Source organism: Camelus bactrianus, chromosome 5, assembly GCF_048773025.1.
Source record: "Camelus bactrianus isolate YW-2024 breed Bactrian camel chromosome 5, ASM4877302v1, whole genome shotgun sequence".
Classification (NCBI taxonomy): domain Eukaryota; kingdom Metazoa; phylum Chordata; class Mammalia; order Artiodactyla; family Camelidae; genus Camelus; species Camelus bactrianus.
In genome coordinates this window covers 38,013,977-38,026,019 of record NC_133543.1, presented here as the reverse complement: position 1 = coordinate 38,026,019, position 12,043 = coordinate 38,013,977, and the positions used below count along the sequence as shown (strand labels likewise).

General features: G+C 39.8%; 1 protein-coding gene across 3 annotated transcripts in view; it reads left to right on the top strand.

Moving 5' to 3' along the window:
- Positions 1–11,732, top strand: part of CACNB4 (calcium voltage-gated channel auxiliary subunit beta 4) — a 218,726-nt gene extending 206,994 nt beyond the window's left edge. For all 3 annotated transcript variants that reach the window (XM_074363669.1, XM_074363670.1, XM_010967867.3), the window contains 2 exons: positions 7,827–8,012; positions 10,224–11,732. In XM_074363669.1, coding sequence (XP_074219770.1) covers positions 7,827–8,012; positions 10,224–10,484 — 447 coding nt within the window. In that variant the 3' untranslated portion in view covers positions 10,485–11,732. The remainder of the gene's footprint in view (positions 1–7,826; positions 8,013–10,223) is intronic.
- The last annotated feature ends 311 nt before the right edge of the window (positions 11,733–12,043 follow it).

Below are 12,043 nucleotides of genomic sequence, written 5' to 3'. Positions count from 1 at the left end.
ATCTTTTTATAAGAATGAGTTTATTAACATTTATTCCTAATAATTACTAGAGAAAATGACTTGTGTCTTACTAAAATGGATATATTTTAGCTGCTGAGATGGTTGATAATTGAGTAGTTATATGTATAGTACAACATGTTACATCTGAAATAGCTGGAGCCAAGAAAAATATGTGCCTACTTAAATACAGATAATACTATGAGCTGCCTTAGGATGTGTCCTCAGGTCAGGAATCTCCAACAGCCTCATATACGGGGAAGGCAGCCTTGCCCTGTCATTATTTCAGCAGGATAAACACTCCCTGGTTTTGTGTAATTGGTCCGAAAACTTGGAATTCTAAACAAGCTGTCTGGATAAGTAAGGTTACCTTGTATTTAGTATTTTGTAGACGGTCTTTACATTATTCAACATGTTCATCTGATATTACTTGAATATCATTTGTAATGCTAAGGAGGAATTGTGCACTCTATTTTGGCATACATGAAAAAATCTTCGAATTATACAAACTAGTAGTAATCTCCAAATGTATCTGCATTTGTCCCTACTTTTACTTCAAGACCATAATTATCTTTGTCATCCAAAGATAGGTGATCACTCCTAGCTCCTCTAGGAGAGTTGGCAACCTGCTTAATTAGCCACCGCATCTCCAATCTGAAAAGTCAGCAAATTACACTGGCGGAGTCTCACGTTGCTAAGAAATTAAAGGCAGCAGTCTTTAGAAAGGGAAGTCTAAAAGAGTATTGAAAAAAGTAAACTCTCTGTAGGCGAAAAAATGAACTCAGGGACTGTTGAAGCAAAAAGGGACCTCAAATACCACCCTATGTATTCTTCCCAGTATGTGACATCAGCAAGTGTTATGGGGAATGCACTCTGATACCACAAATGTTTGAGAAAACACCTAAGTAAACATATGTAGACTGGTTTCTTGACCACAAAGGCCTTAGTATGCTAATGAGCATTTTATATCTCCATTAGGATGGGTAGTGTACAGTGCTTCCCCTGTATTTTGACTATAGAACCATTTTCCACAGAGCATCCTATGGATCTAGTGTTCCATGGAACAATTCTAAGGAAAGACTGATCATTTTACAAATGAGGGAACTGAGACCAAGAGAGGTGAACTGGCTTTCCAACAATCATACGCCTTCGCCGGAGTCAGACAAAGATCTCTGTCTTCTTGTCTAGCAAGACTTTAGAGAGTGAATGGCAACAGACAGGTTATTCTGTTTCCTCCTGTAGAGAGAATCATGGGTTCATGGGTAAGGCTTCTTCTAAGATTGGGGTCGGCAAACTTTTTCAGTGAAGGGCGAGACAGTAAATATTTTAGGCTTTGTGGGCCATGTGTTCTTACTCACAAAACTACTCAACTCTGCCTTGGTAGCAGGAAAGCAGCCGTACGCAGTATGTAAATGAATGCAAGCGTTCCAGCCAGACTTTGTTTATAGAAGCAGGGGGCAGTCCCAATGTAGCCAGCTCACCGAAGTTGTCATCTTTGTTCTAGGACAAATTTCCGGTTATCTATTCCTGCGCAACAGACTACCCCAAACTAGTGACTTTAAGCAACCAGCACTTGGTGGTATTCAGCTGGTGGCTGAACTGGTTCCTTAGCAGGGATGGCCAGAAACCTTGGCTCAGCCAATTTCTCTCCCTCTCCTCGTGGTCTCAGGGCCTTTCCACACGATCTCTCCAAAAGGAATACAGGTTTCCTACATGGCAGCACCCAGAGCTCCAAGAGCAAGTATTTCAATCCCTTAAACTGGGCTTAGATATTGGCACAACAGCACTTCCATAGCATTCTGCTAGTCAGAGGAGTCACAGAGGCTCAGATTCAAGGAGAGGGGACATAAACCCTCCATCTGTATGGATGCAGGGAGTGGTAAAGAACCTGTGGCCATTTTTAATCAGCTACAGACAGAAGGATGAGCTGGGAGGATGGGCTATGGAACAGTTCTACTCTGGAAGAGGGAGGGCTTTCCTTCATTGGGCATTGGGCCTGCTCTGGATTCACAGAAGAAAAGGTGGGATGCAGACAGAAAAGGGGCCTGTGAGACTAGGACCCACAAGCTCATTTCATATATGTATTTTTATATGAATTGCCTGAATTTGCATTTGGAATATACATCTGTACACTATAGAATTGGATTTCATTTTGCTTCTACCAGGTATTGGTACCCTTTTCCTTTTCAGAGAAGTTGAAAATAGTACATTTTAAGAAGCACAAAGTTCAAATTGCCCCAGTTCTAAAGCAATGAGAGCTACATAATGCATGGCGAGAAGAGCAGATAGGAAGACAATTGAATGTATAAATGAAATGTAATCCTTTAATCCTACTTAGTTACAAGCTGACTTGTGTTACCAAAAGCTAACCCTGGCTCTTTGTAATTTTTCTGTGCGTGTAAAACGACATTGATCACTCTCTCGGCAAGAGGGGAACACATCTCCTCCAGAGTCTTGCAAACCTCTAACATTACAGTAACCGTAATCCTTCTCTTCTATCTCTTCTATGATTTGTCTTCATTTTCTGTTGCTGAATGGGCTCAGATTTATTCTATTAAACACAGGAACTCTGAAGTGAAAGATCGTGCCCAATGTCCTATCACAGTAGTACTACTGTCACAGTAGTAATTTTCCACTGCCCCTTTCCAGTAATTTTATTTAAATTATTTAGAATCATGTGGATTCACCCACCTTTCTGAAGTGCCATCCCTACTGGTGCATTCATTATTACAGAGACTCTGGATGTTCGTGGTTTAATTCATAACATTACTTTTGAAAAAGATACTGATCAATTTCAGATGATTCCTTCATGAAACGAGGCCATATGGGATCTAGTTTCTCTCAGTCCCAAGGAGACTACTCTTGTTGCAGGAATTTCAGCCACCCAACTTGGATGTACGGAGTCAGGGATAGTTCTCTCTCCAATACTATGGTGTAAAGCATTGGATTAATTTGGACTTAACGAAAACACTGGATGCCTTTTCTACAGACAGTAACACTGGTAGATGTTTTTATACTCTTTGAAGAATAAGAATGGACCTGATGGATGAGTGTGGGGAGGAAAATGTGGTTGGGTTCATGATGAGAGTCACAGATCATTAAAGAAGAGGAACTAGAAGGGATCACAATCACTGTATTCTTTGCCTTCATGTTTTCCCCACCGATCAGTGGCAGGAATTCTGATTGTCTTCCCCTTTGGGCTCATTAAAGTGGAAACTGTGCCTGAGACTAACTGCTAGAGCCCCGTGTTATTGGTAGGCTTTCCTTTAGCCTCGTAAGACCTCATACATCTTTCAGAATCCCTTTAACTTAGACTTTCCTATCACTAGTTGACCAGTAAGTTGAGTACTCAGGAATTCAAAAGCTTTAATAATATAAAGAATGCAATTCTGATATGAAAGAAACATTGGCTGGTCATTGTATAATTAGCATTGTGTATTTGCCATTCAGCCATTTTATTTTACTGAACGGTACTTGCCAGTCATTTTTTTTGATGGTGGCAGATTTAGGATCTCTTTATTCTGTTAACAAAGAAGTAAAAGTATGTCCAACCCGATTCTCTTTTTTCCACTTAGAAATAAGAAAGATGAACTACATAAGGTTTTATCTCTGCACAATGAATAAATGTAAAGTAATGCATATACCATGGGAGAGTTGTATATATTTAATCTCCTGGCTAGCTAATACTCAGTAATGCACCAACTTAAAAAAAAAAAGTTAAGATTAAACTGCTAAATTAATTTCTAAGTTTTATCAACTTTTTGTTAAAAATTTTCAATAGCAAAAAAAAAAACTAATTGAAAAAAGGAGGGGAGGGTAAAGCTCAGTGGCAGAGTACATGCTTAGCATGCATGAGGTCCTGGGTTCAGTCCCCAGTACCTCCATTTAACCAAACAAACAAACAAACTTAATTACCCCCAAAAAAAACTAATCAAAAAGTTTTTTCTGAATGTTCAATAGCCAATTCTAGATAAAACATATTAGAAATCATGTTTGTTTAATGAGATTCTCCTTCTATGCTAGAAAGTATGTATTGCACAGTCATAAAGAAAAAAGACTTACCCACTTCCTCTCTCTATCTTCCCTTCCAAAAGACTGTAAAAGAAGTAAATGGGACCCATTCCAATTGTCAATGTAGGAACTGAAAAGTGCTCCATCTTTCTAAAAACCAGCGTGACCAAACGCTCCCATTCTCCCCAGTTACCCAGATTTTGGCACGCATAGTCCCAGGTACCCAGAACCACTCAGTCCCGGGTGGACCAGAATGGTTGGTTGCTCTGATTCAAGTGCCTTCCTTTGGAAAGTTTGTGATATTCTACAAATTAAGAAACAGAGAGGTCTTTAAACAGTTAAAATTTTTTAAAAAGCTTTTGCAGATTTTCTTCATTACCATTTTATTCAGCTTCAATCTTTTCCTTTCTTCTCTGTCATTTTCATTCTCTGCACCACGGGATAAGCTAGACGCATGTTTTTCACTCTTGTTATTTCTAACACTTTAGTTTTACATTCTCCTGCAAGAGCTTATCCAGAAAGGGGACCTACAGTGCCTGGCTTTCTGGTGGTTTGTTTTGACTCCTCTGTTCACTACTTATTTACTTTGGCAGCCACATTATTTCTGCCCACCTCGGATGAAGAAAATATCGCACTGCAGAATGTCAGAGGCGTGTGCAGTGTTGGTGCTTTGGAAACAGCTCAGTGTTACCCTTACCTCCGGCTGTCCCAAGGGCATGGTATCTTTGAGTGGGTAACTGCTCACCGCCTGTGACTGTCCCATTACCCACACCCTCTTCTGCTGATTAGATAGCTCTTTGAATCTCATATCCCACGCTGTAGACCTCATGTATTGCACAGTAAGCAGCTAACTGTGCTTGAACCTTTAAATTTATGAAAAATTGGCAAATCTGGCTTGCATAATTCATCGTCCTGCTTTTCTTTTAATTTCTTTTTGTATAATTAAAAAAAATTATTTTTCCTCCCTATTCTCACTTTCTAACACTGTGGTCTAATCAGCGGTGTTATTTCCTGAACAGTTGAAAAGAAAAATTGTCACAGATATCTAGGCTGTTAGATTCTTCTTACTTGGAAATAAGCCGCATATGTCAGTATTCATTCAGAAGCTGAAATTTGCTTTGCTCTGTGCTTTTGAAAGCCTAAAAGCAATTTCAAATCATCTTCCATCATATAGCTGTCTTTTTTGCAACACAGAAGCATAGTTTTCTAGAAATGATTGGGGCTTTAGCAAACAGCCATGTACCGATATATACAAATTCTATTCATTGACAAAAAGAAGTACTTTATTAACCTTACTTGTAATCAAGTATATGTTTGTGCCTGCAGCCGTGACAATGTGACATTTGGAACAGCCACATAGATAGAAATCTCATTCAAATAACATTTTGCAATGGGGGCTGCTTACCTGGTTTTGCCCTCTCTGGGCTTTACAGTCCTGGCTGTGATAGCCAGAACTCTCACTCCAAGTTCCCCCGGAGGGTTCATTAACTTGAGGCTTCACGAAAGCAAGAAAATGACTTGTTGAGACTATACATTGTTGAGATCCCACATTATAGAATGAGACCCATGTGACTGAATAACATAGTTAACATAAACAGCATTATGTAAACAGCAGACTCTAGGTCAAATAGAGCCTAGGGTTTATGAACGAGTTTAGCCTGGAGTGACACAGAGTGATCCTTTGTTACCCAGTTTTCTCTTTCTTCTTTCAGTGTCCTCTGTCTGAGTTGTGTGCGCACTTTGGGATGGGGCTGTTCTTGTTCTGCTCATGTTAGTACTGCAATGTTAACTTGAGAAATCAGAGAATACAATGTTTACATCAGAGCACTAGGGACATTTCTCAGATTCTATATTTATAACCATCAGTGGTTTACATTGATGGGGGCAGGGGCTTTTGATTGCCAGAGACAGACACTCCCTTGATTTGCGTTAGTGGAAAAGAGGATTTTATTGTAAGGATATATGTAGGAACTAGCTGTTTTCCCATTCTCTCCTGGGCCATGTGGTCTCTGTGCTTCTCTTTTTCTGTTTCATTCTCTTCCCTCTACAGATAGAATTGTTTGACTTACTCATAATTTCCCCTCACTCCTAAGTTCAACTTTCACATGTCTCTCTGGGCCTCCTTCTAAATCCAGAACTTTAAGCTGCAGCTCTGAATGTTAACTGGCTCAGTCTCTGTTGTTCTGAATTCAAGTGCCGGTGTGACATAGAGTGTTATGGATTGTAATACTCGTCTCTCCCACCGGACTGCATGCTTCTTGAGCATAGGGATCATGTCCGTTTTCTTTGCCACAGTATACCTGCAACGCCCAGCACAGAATAGATACCAAGTAAATATTTTATGAATGAATAAAATATGCAAAAACCCATCTGAAATCTATGAATAAATGTTCCTGTTGGGGAAAGGTTTCCCCGTGAGTGGAACTGGCTGAGTCTTCTCAAGCACCAGTCGGTTTAGACTGAAACCACCTTATTCTTTTCCTAGTTCCTAAACATTTCTCACTGCTTCAGGGACTTGCAAACTGCTTCGCAAATTAGGGTCAAAATGTTCAGTAAAGATCAATGTAATGAAAACATTCAAAAACTAAACGTTGGGAGAGAGATGGTTTCCATGGTGACTCCTGCTTCAGGGAGCCCTCACACTGATGAGAGTGAGTCAGCTGACCCTCCACCGACTCGGAGTCATCTAGTTGCTATAAACCTACAATCCACCTGCAGCATCAGTGCTGATGGCGGTAACCCTGTATTTGATTCATTAGTGGAAGCTCCTTATTTTGGTAAAGTGAGCTTGTAAGAGCAGGTGGGTGACAGCAGAAGTGGTGCAAGAGGGAAGATGTGGATTCAGCTGCTGGAAGTCGGGGGTGTGCTTTCACTTACCTGTGAAATGGCTTTTCTCTTTATGAGGTGCCACAATCTTCTGACTGTCCCTCCAGGGAATCTGTGTCCCAGGTATATTATTCTGTCTGTGTTCCCGACCACACTGCATTGACAGAGGGGCCACTCTGCTCCTTTGGGGCAAAAGAACAACTCCTGATTATAGGATAGGTGTTGGAGAAAGTTCTTACTGACAGAAACATGGACACCAGATACTTCTTGTGTGAACCCTCCACCCCCACCTCCCACCACAAGTGCTATCAAATACTCCTAGTCCTTGTTCTTTTTTAACCATTTCACACGATGATCTTCTGGTAGCAGAAATCTCTGTAATTTGGTTTTCTACTACTAATCCTAAACTTTCTGTATTGTTTTATCATGAGACAGATAACATCATTTTCACAAACATTCTAAAAATTATCTAAGTAAATGTTATTTCTTCTAACACAGTTACTTTGGGAAATGAAATATTTATTCCAATGATACAGTCATTGCCCAAAACATTTTTGTAACTCCTCTTTCAGTGCCATTAACTTGCTTCTCTCATATTCTGAAGTAAGTATAATTCAGAACTTTTATATAATATATAAAAGGGTGTATTCAGTAAGTGTTATTCCATAGGAATATATGGGTAAAGATATGAATACATGTATATTTTCACTATATTCTGCTTAGGACACTTTCACATGTACCTCATCTTTCTTTTCTAAAAATCCAAATATTTAATGAGCTTTCCCATTTTTATGTCAATGTCCAGATTTGTACATGGTTAACTGTGCAGCTCTTCACTTGACTTTAACTTTAGGAACTGCCATTACAGCCCCTCAAATTTAATATTTGCTACTAGAAATTAGAAACGATATTATCTGCATGAAGTGGAATTTTAGGTTTCATTGCCTAAAACGTAATGTATGAATGACATGGGTTTTTCTTGTCATCTGCAGGAAATGTTTGATGTTATCTTGGATGAAAATCAGCTGGAGGATGCGTGTGAGCATCTGGGGGAGTACCTGGAGGCGTACTGGCGTGCCACCCACACGACCAGCAGCACCCCCATGACCCCGCTGCTTGGAAGGAACCTGGGCTCCACAGCACTCTCACCGTACCCCACAGCGATTTCTGGGTTACAGGTAGCGTCACTTTTCACTCATGCTTTTACAACGTTACATGTATGATTGTATAGGAGACTTGACTGAGATGGAGACTGGGATTGTCCTTAATCTGAAGACAGAAACATGTGCATTACTAAAAATCTGAAGTATTACCTAATTGTGATCTACCCTAGACGAGGTGACCCAGAGAGTGGCCTTTTCCTTAGAACTTTGCTCTCTGTTAATTTATAATGGCTTTTACTTAGATAAATCTATCCCTCCTATGTTTAAACCCTGCTAAGAAATTTACTACCTACTATGCAATTATCTGTTACCGCTCACATCACTTCTTAAGGATTACACAACGGTGGCACTGTCAGGCGCATGGCCAGCTACGTAAGACAGGTGGGACAGATGACCCACTGGCTGCCTTACCTCATCCTGCCCCACAGGCTGCTGGGCCGGCCCCCTAGCTTTCCCAAACAGAATGTGCACACGAGTTGAGTCACCCTGTTTGGAAACTGTGTTCAGATCCCTGAGTTTTCAGGGCTGGGTGGGGGCCCACCTTGGTCAGCGGCTACTTCAGGTGTGCTCTAGGGAAGCTGAGGTGAGTGCAGGAGGCTGAGGCCCTCTCTCCTGCTGTGCTAGTGCTGCCCTCAGAGCTGGATGTGGGGAGCCAGAGGCACTACGATACCACGTGAATCTCGCCTTCCTCCATCAATTATAATTACCATTTACCAAGCAGCTGCTGGAATGTGGCCAAACCCCCAGCTGACTGAGTAACGCGTAGTCATTCGAGCCCTCTTGCATCGCGCCTAGTTTTGTATTAATGAGTGATAATGATAGTCATGATTGTAGATCATGTCGCGTTCGCTCTGCAATAAATAGCACTGTGAAATGTGATTACAATTATATTACTCTTTTACAAAATTGCATCTTGGTGAGTAAAAAACTGCCATATAAGTGAATGGCTTTTGAGTCTGGAATTGAACTTGCTATTGTAATACGCAATACATGTGTGGTCACCAGGACTCATCTGGCTTCACAGGCTGCATGCTGATCTGAGTGTGGCTTTTCCACTGACTAGTTCGGGTTGGCTCCAAATTGTACACTGTGGAATGAGAAATGGATTTAGCAATATGCTTCTGTAATGTAGGTGGGAATGAAATGTTCCAATCTGTTTATGAAAATAACACTCTTGACTGATCACCTCTAAGACATCCACCTCGACTTGTTCTCCCCGTGTCACTTGAGTTAATTTGGTACCCTTTATCCTGCGGCCTAATTCTCCTGGTAACCATGGGCATTTAGTTGTTAGACTCCTGGTGGGAGTTAAAGACTCAAGCTATGGCTGTTGACTGAATTTCCTGCTGCGTGAAGGGGAGTGTCCTTGACAGGAAATGTATCTGGGTCTGTGGTGTCATCAGGATCCTGTTTCTGAACTGCGGAGACCTACCTAAGCAGACACAGCTGTGACACGTGTTTTCCCATCATTTGAAGAAAAATGTTGATAGCGTTTCCTGAGTGCTCAGCTAAGTGTCTGAAGATACTAATTTCAATTAATGGTTATAGGGGAATTTAGTTTCTATCTGAGGATTATTTTTGCAGCACATTTCAGTTGAGGAGGCAAGAATTGGAAATGTATCAATTGGCTGGCTCCATAATTACTGTGTACTTCTTTGGAGAGAACTTTGCTGAGTCTTACATTTATGTAGGATGCAGAAACACATTATTTTATGGGCAGCACAAATCATCGTTTCATTATAATATTTTTAAAAGATACAAGGAACGTTCAGCTAGATAAAGATGAAGTGTGTGACTTTAGGAGGAGAAAGATTTTATCAGTTCAAGAGAGGAATAAAATAACAGATGCTATTCTGAACTTTAACTTGTTTCCCAGTGGTAAAATAATCCTCATTTTTGCAATAGAAGTGGAATTATTAAGCCTTCCTAAATACACTAAGTTCCATTCAGCAGTTAACTCTTAATTCTATATGTTTAATAAGAAGCATAATTATGCAGCATTATGTAATTAAATTCATAAACTATCAGCACTTTGGCATCTTTGCATGTTGTATCCCAAATACATAAGACCAGATATTTCGAGCAGACTGTTTGTGTATCAAACTGTTTATTAAGTCGGATGTAAAGCATCTTATGGTACAGAGTCTACATGTTGTGCATACATGTACATGTTCTAGTTGAAGGAAGCTGATGTGATTTAACCAGTGAACCATCTGATATTTTTAGAGTCAGCGTATGAGGCACAGCAACCACTCCACAGAGAACTCTCCAATTGAAAGACGAAGTCTAATGACCTCTGATGAAAATTACCACAATGAAAGGGCTCGGAAGAGTAGGAACCGCTTGTCTTCCAGTTCCCAGCATAGCCGAGATCATTACCCTCTTGTGGAAGAAGATTATCCTGACTCCTACCAGGACACTTACAAACCTCACAGGAACCGAGGATCGCCTGGGGGATATAGCCATGACTCTCGACATAGGCTTTGAGTCTACAGAAACAAACAAAAAATTCATCTGTTGATAATTTGCCATAGCACTGCTAGGATACAACCAGTCATCTTAACTTGGCAAGTACAGCACAGTATTCACTGTGTTTATGGGCTGCTGTTATTGATGCCAAAAAGGGGCAAAAAAAAAAATGTACATTATGCCCTTAAGTCTAGATGGATATTAGATGCCCAATCATATAGATATTTTTAAGTGCAACATTTACATAACAGTACCTTTTGTTTTCTTCATTAGATTTAGACACATCAATTTGTAATTTAGGGTACTTATCAAGGCACATATAAAATAATTTCCCGTGCTGGAAATTCCAAATGACCAGTTCCAGTTGGAACCAATTTATAAACCAATTCCTGTTGGAATTTGGGCAATCGACTAGAAAGTCTACTTGAGCATGTTGCAATCAACTAAAAAATCAGAAAAAAAAAGAAACCAATTAATAAGAAAATCAAAATACCAACAGAAGCCAAAACCAGCTATGATATTTATTTGCTGGAAGTTAAATTTACACTTAAAGTTGGAATGTATAAACATTTTAATATATGTTAACGTTGCCACAATGGCTTTTCAAACTTACCAAATGTATTGATAGTGCCAAAAAATCTCAAATTAATGCAGAAATTATACCGTCTCCTCAGATTTTAATATTTTTCTTTCTTTCCTGGCACAGCTGTTGTATTCAAAGTGTTTTGCTTTTTGTTTAGTCATAACTGTTAGCTTGTTTGAAGTTGGCAAAAAAAAACACCAAAAAACAACTCAATTTCTTTAGCAGTGAGAGAGAATATTAAAGAGAGGCCCAATCACAGCTGGTTATGTGAGATGGAAAATGGGGTGTTGTTTCCCCTTTAATCAATCTGAGCACAACTACATACATCCAGGAATCTGCAGTCAGGCGGTGAGGATGGGCACAGGTCCTCCTGAGTGTGAGGCTGAACATCTCCAGGTGGGATTGCATCCACCCCACTTACCACAAACACGGGGTCAGTGTTACCCACCAGCACAACTGAATCTCTTTCCATTGCTTCCCTCAGTCTCTGTCTTTGAATATCTGAATGTTCTAGCCCTTCACCAAATTCTCTGTAATCATGCTATGATTATCAAGGATTTTTTGTTTTACACAGACACACTGAATTTTGATATTGAAAGCTGTATTTCTACACAATGATTCATCGAAAAGTTGTGACAACAGATGATGAATTTAAAAGCTTGCAGTAAAAAAGTAAACTCATAGATTCGGAATCGATTTGTTCACTAAAATTCTAACATTTTTATTGCAGAGGATTATAAAGAATTTGAAGATTGAACTGCCTTATTTCTAATGAACACTCCTCTTTCCCTAGACGTCTCACAGTCTCTCCAGAGGCTATAATTATAGAATCAGTGACCTTATGTCTTATATGATCAAGAAAGCCTTAGATTCCCTATGATCCAAGAAATTATTGAAATTGACCCTTTTATACAATGCACAAATGTCTGTGGGAAAAGACTCTCATTTCTAAAAGTCCACAATGCATGCATTTTTCTAAAGCCTCCATAGGGTC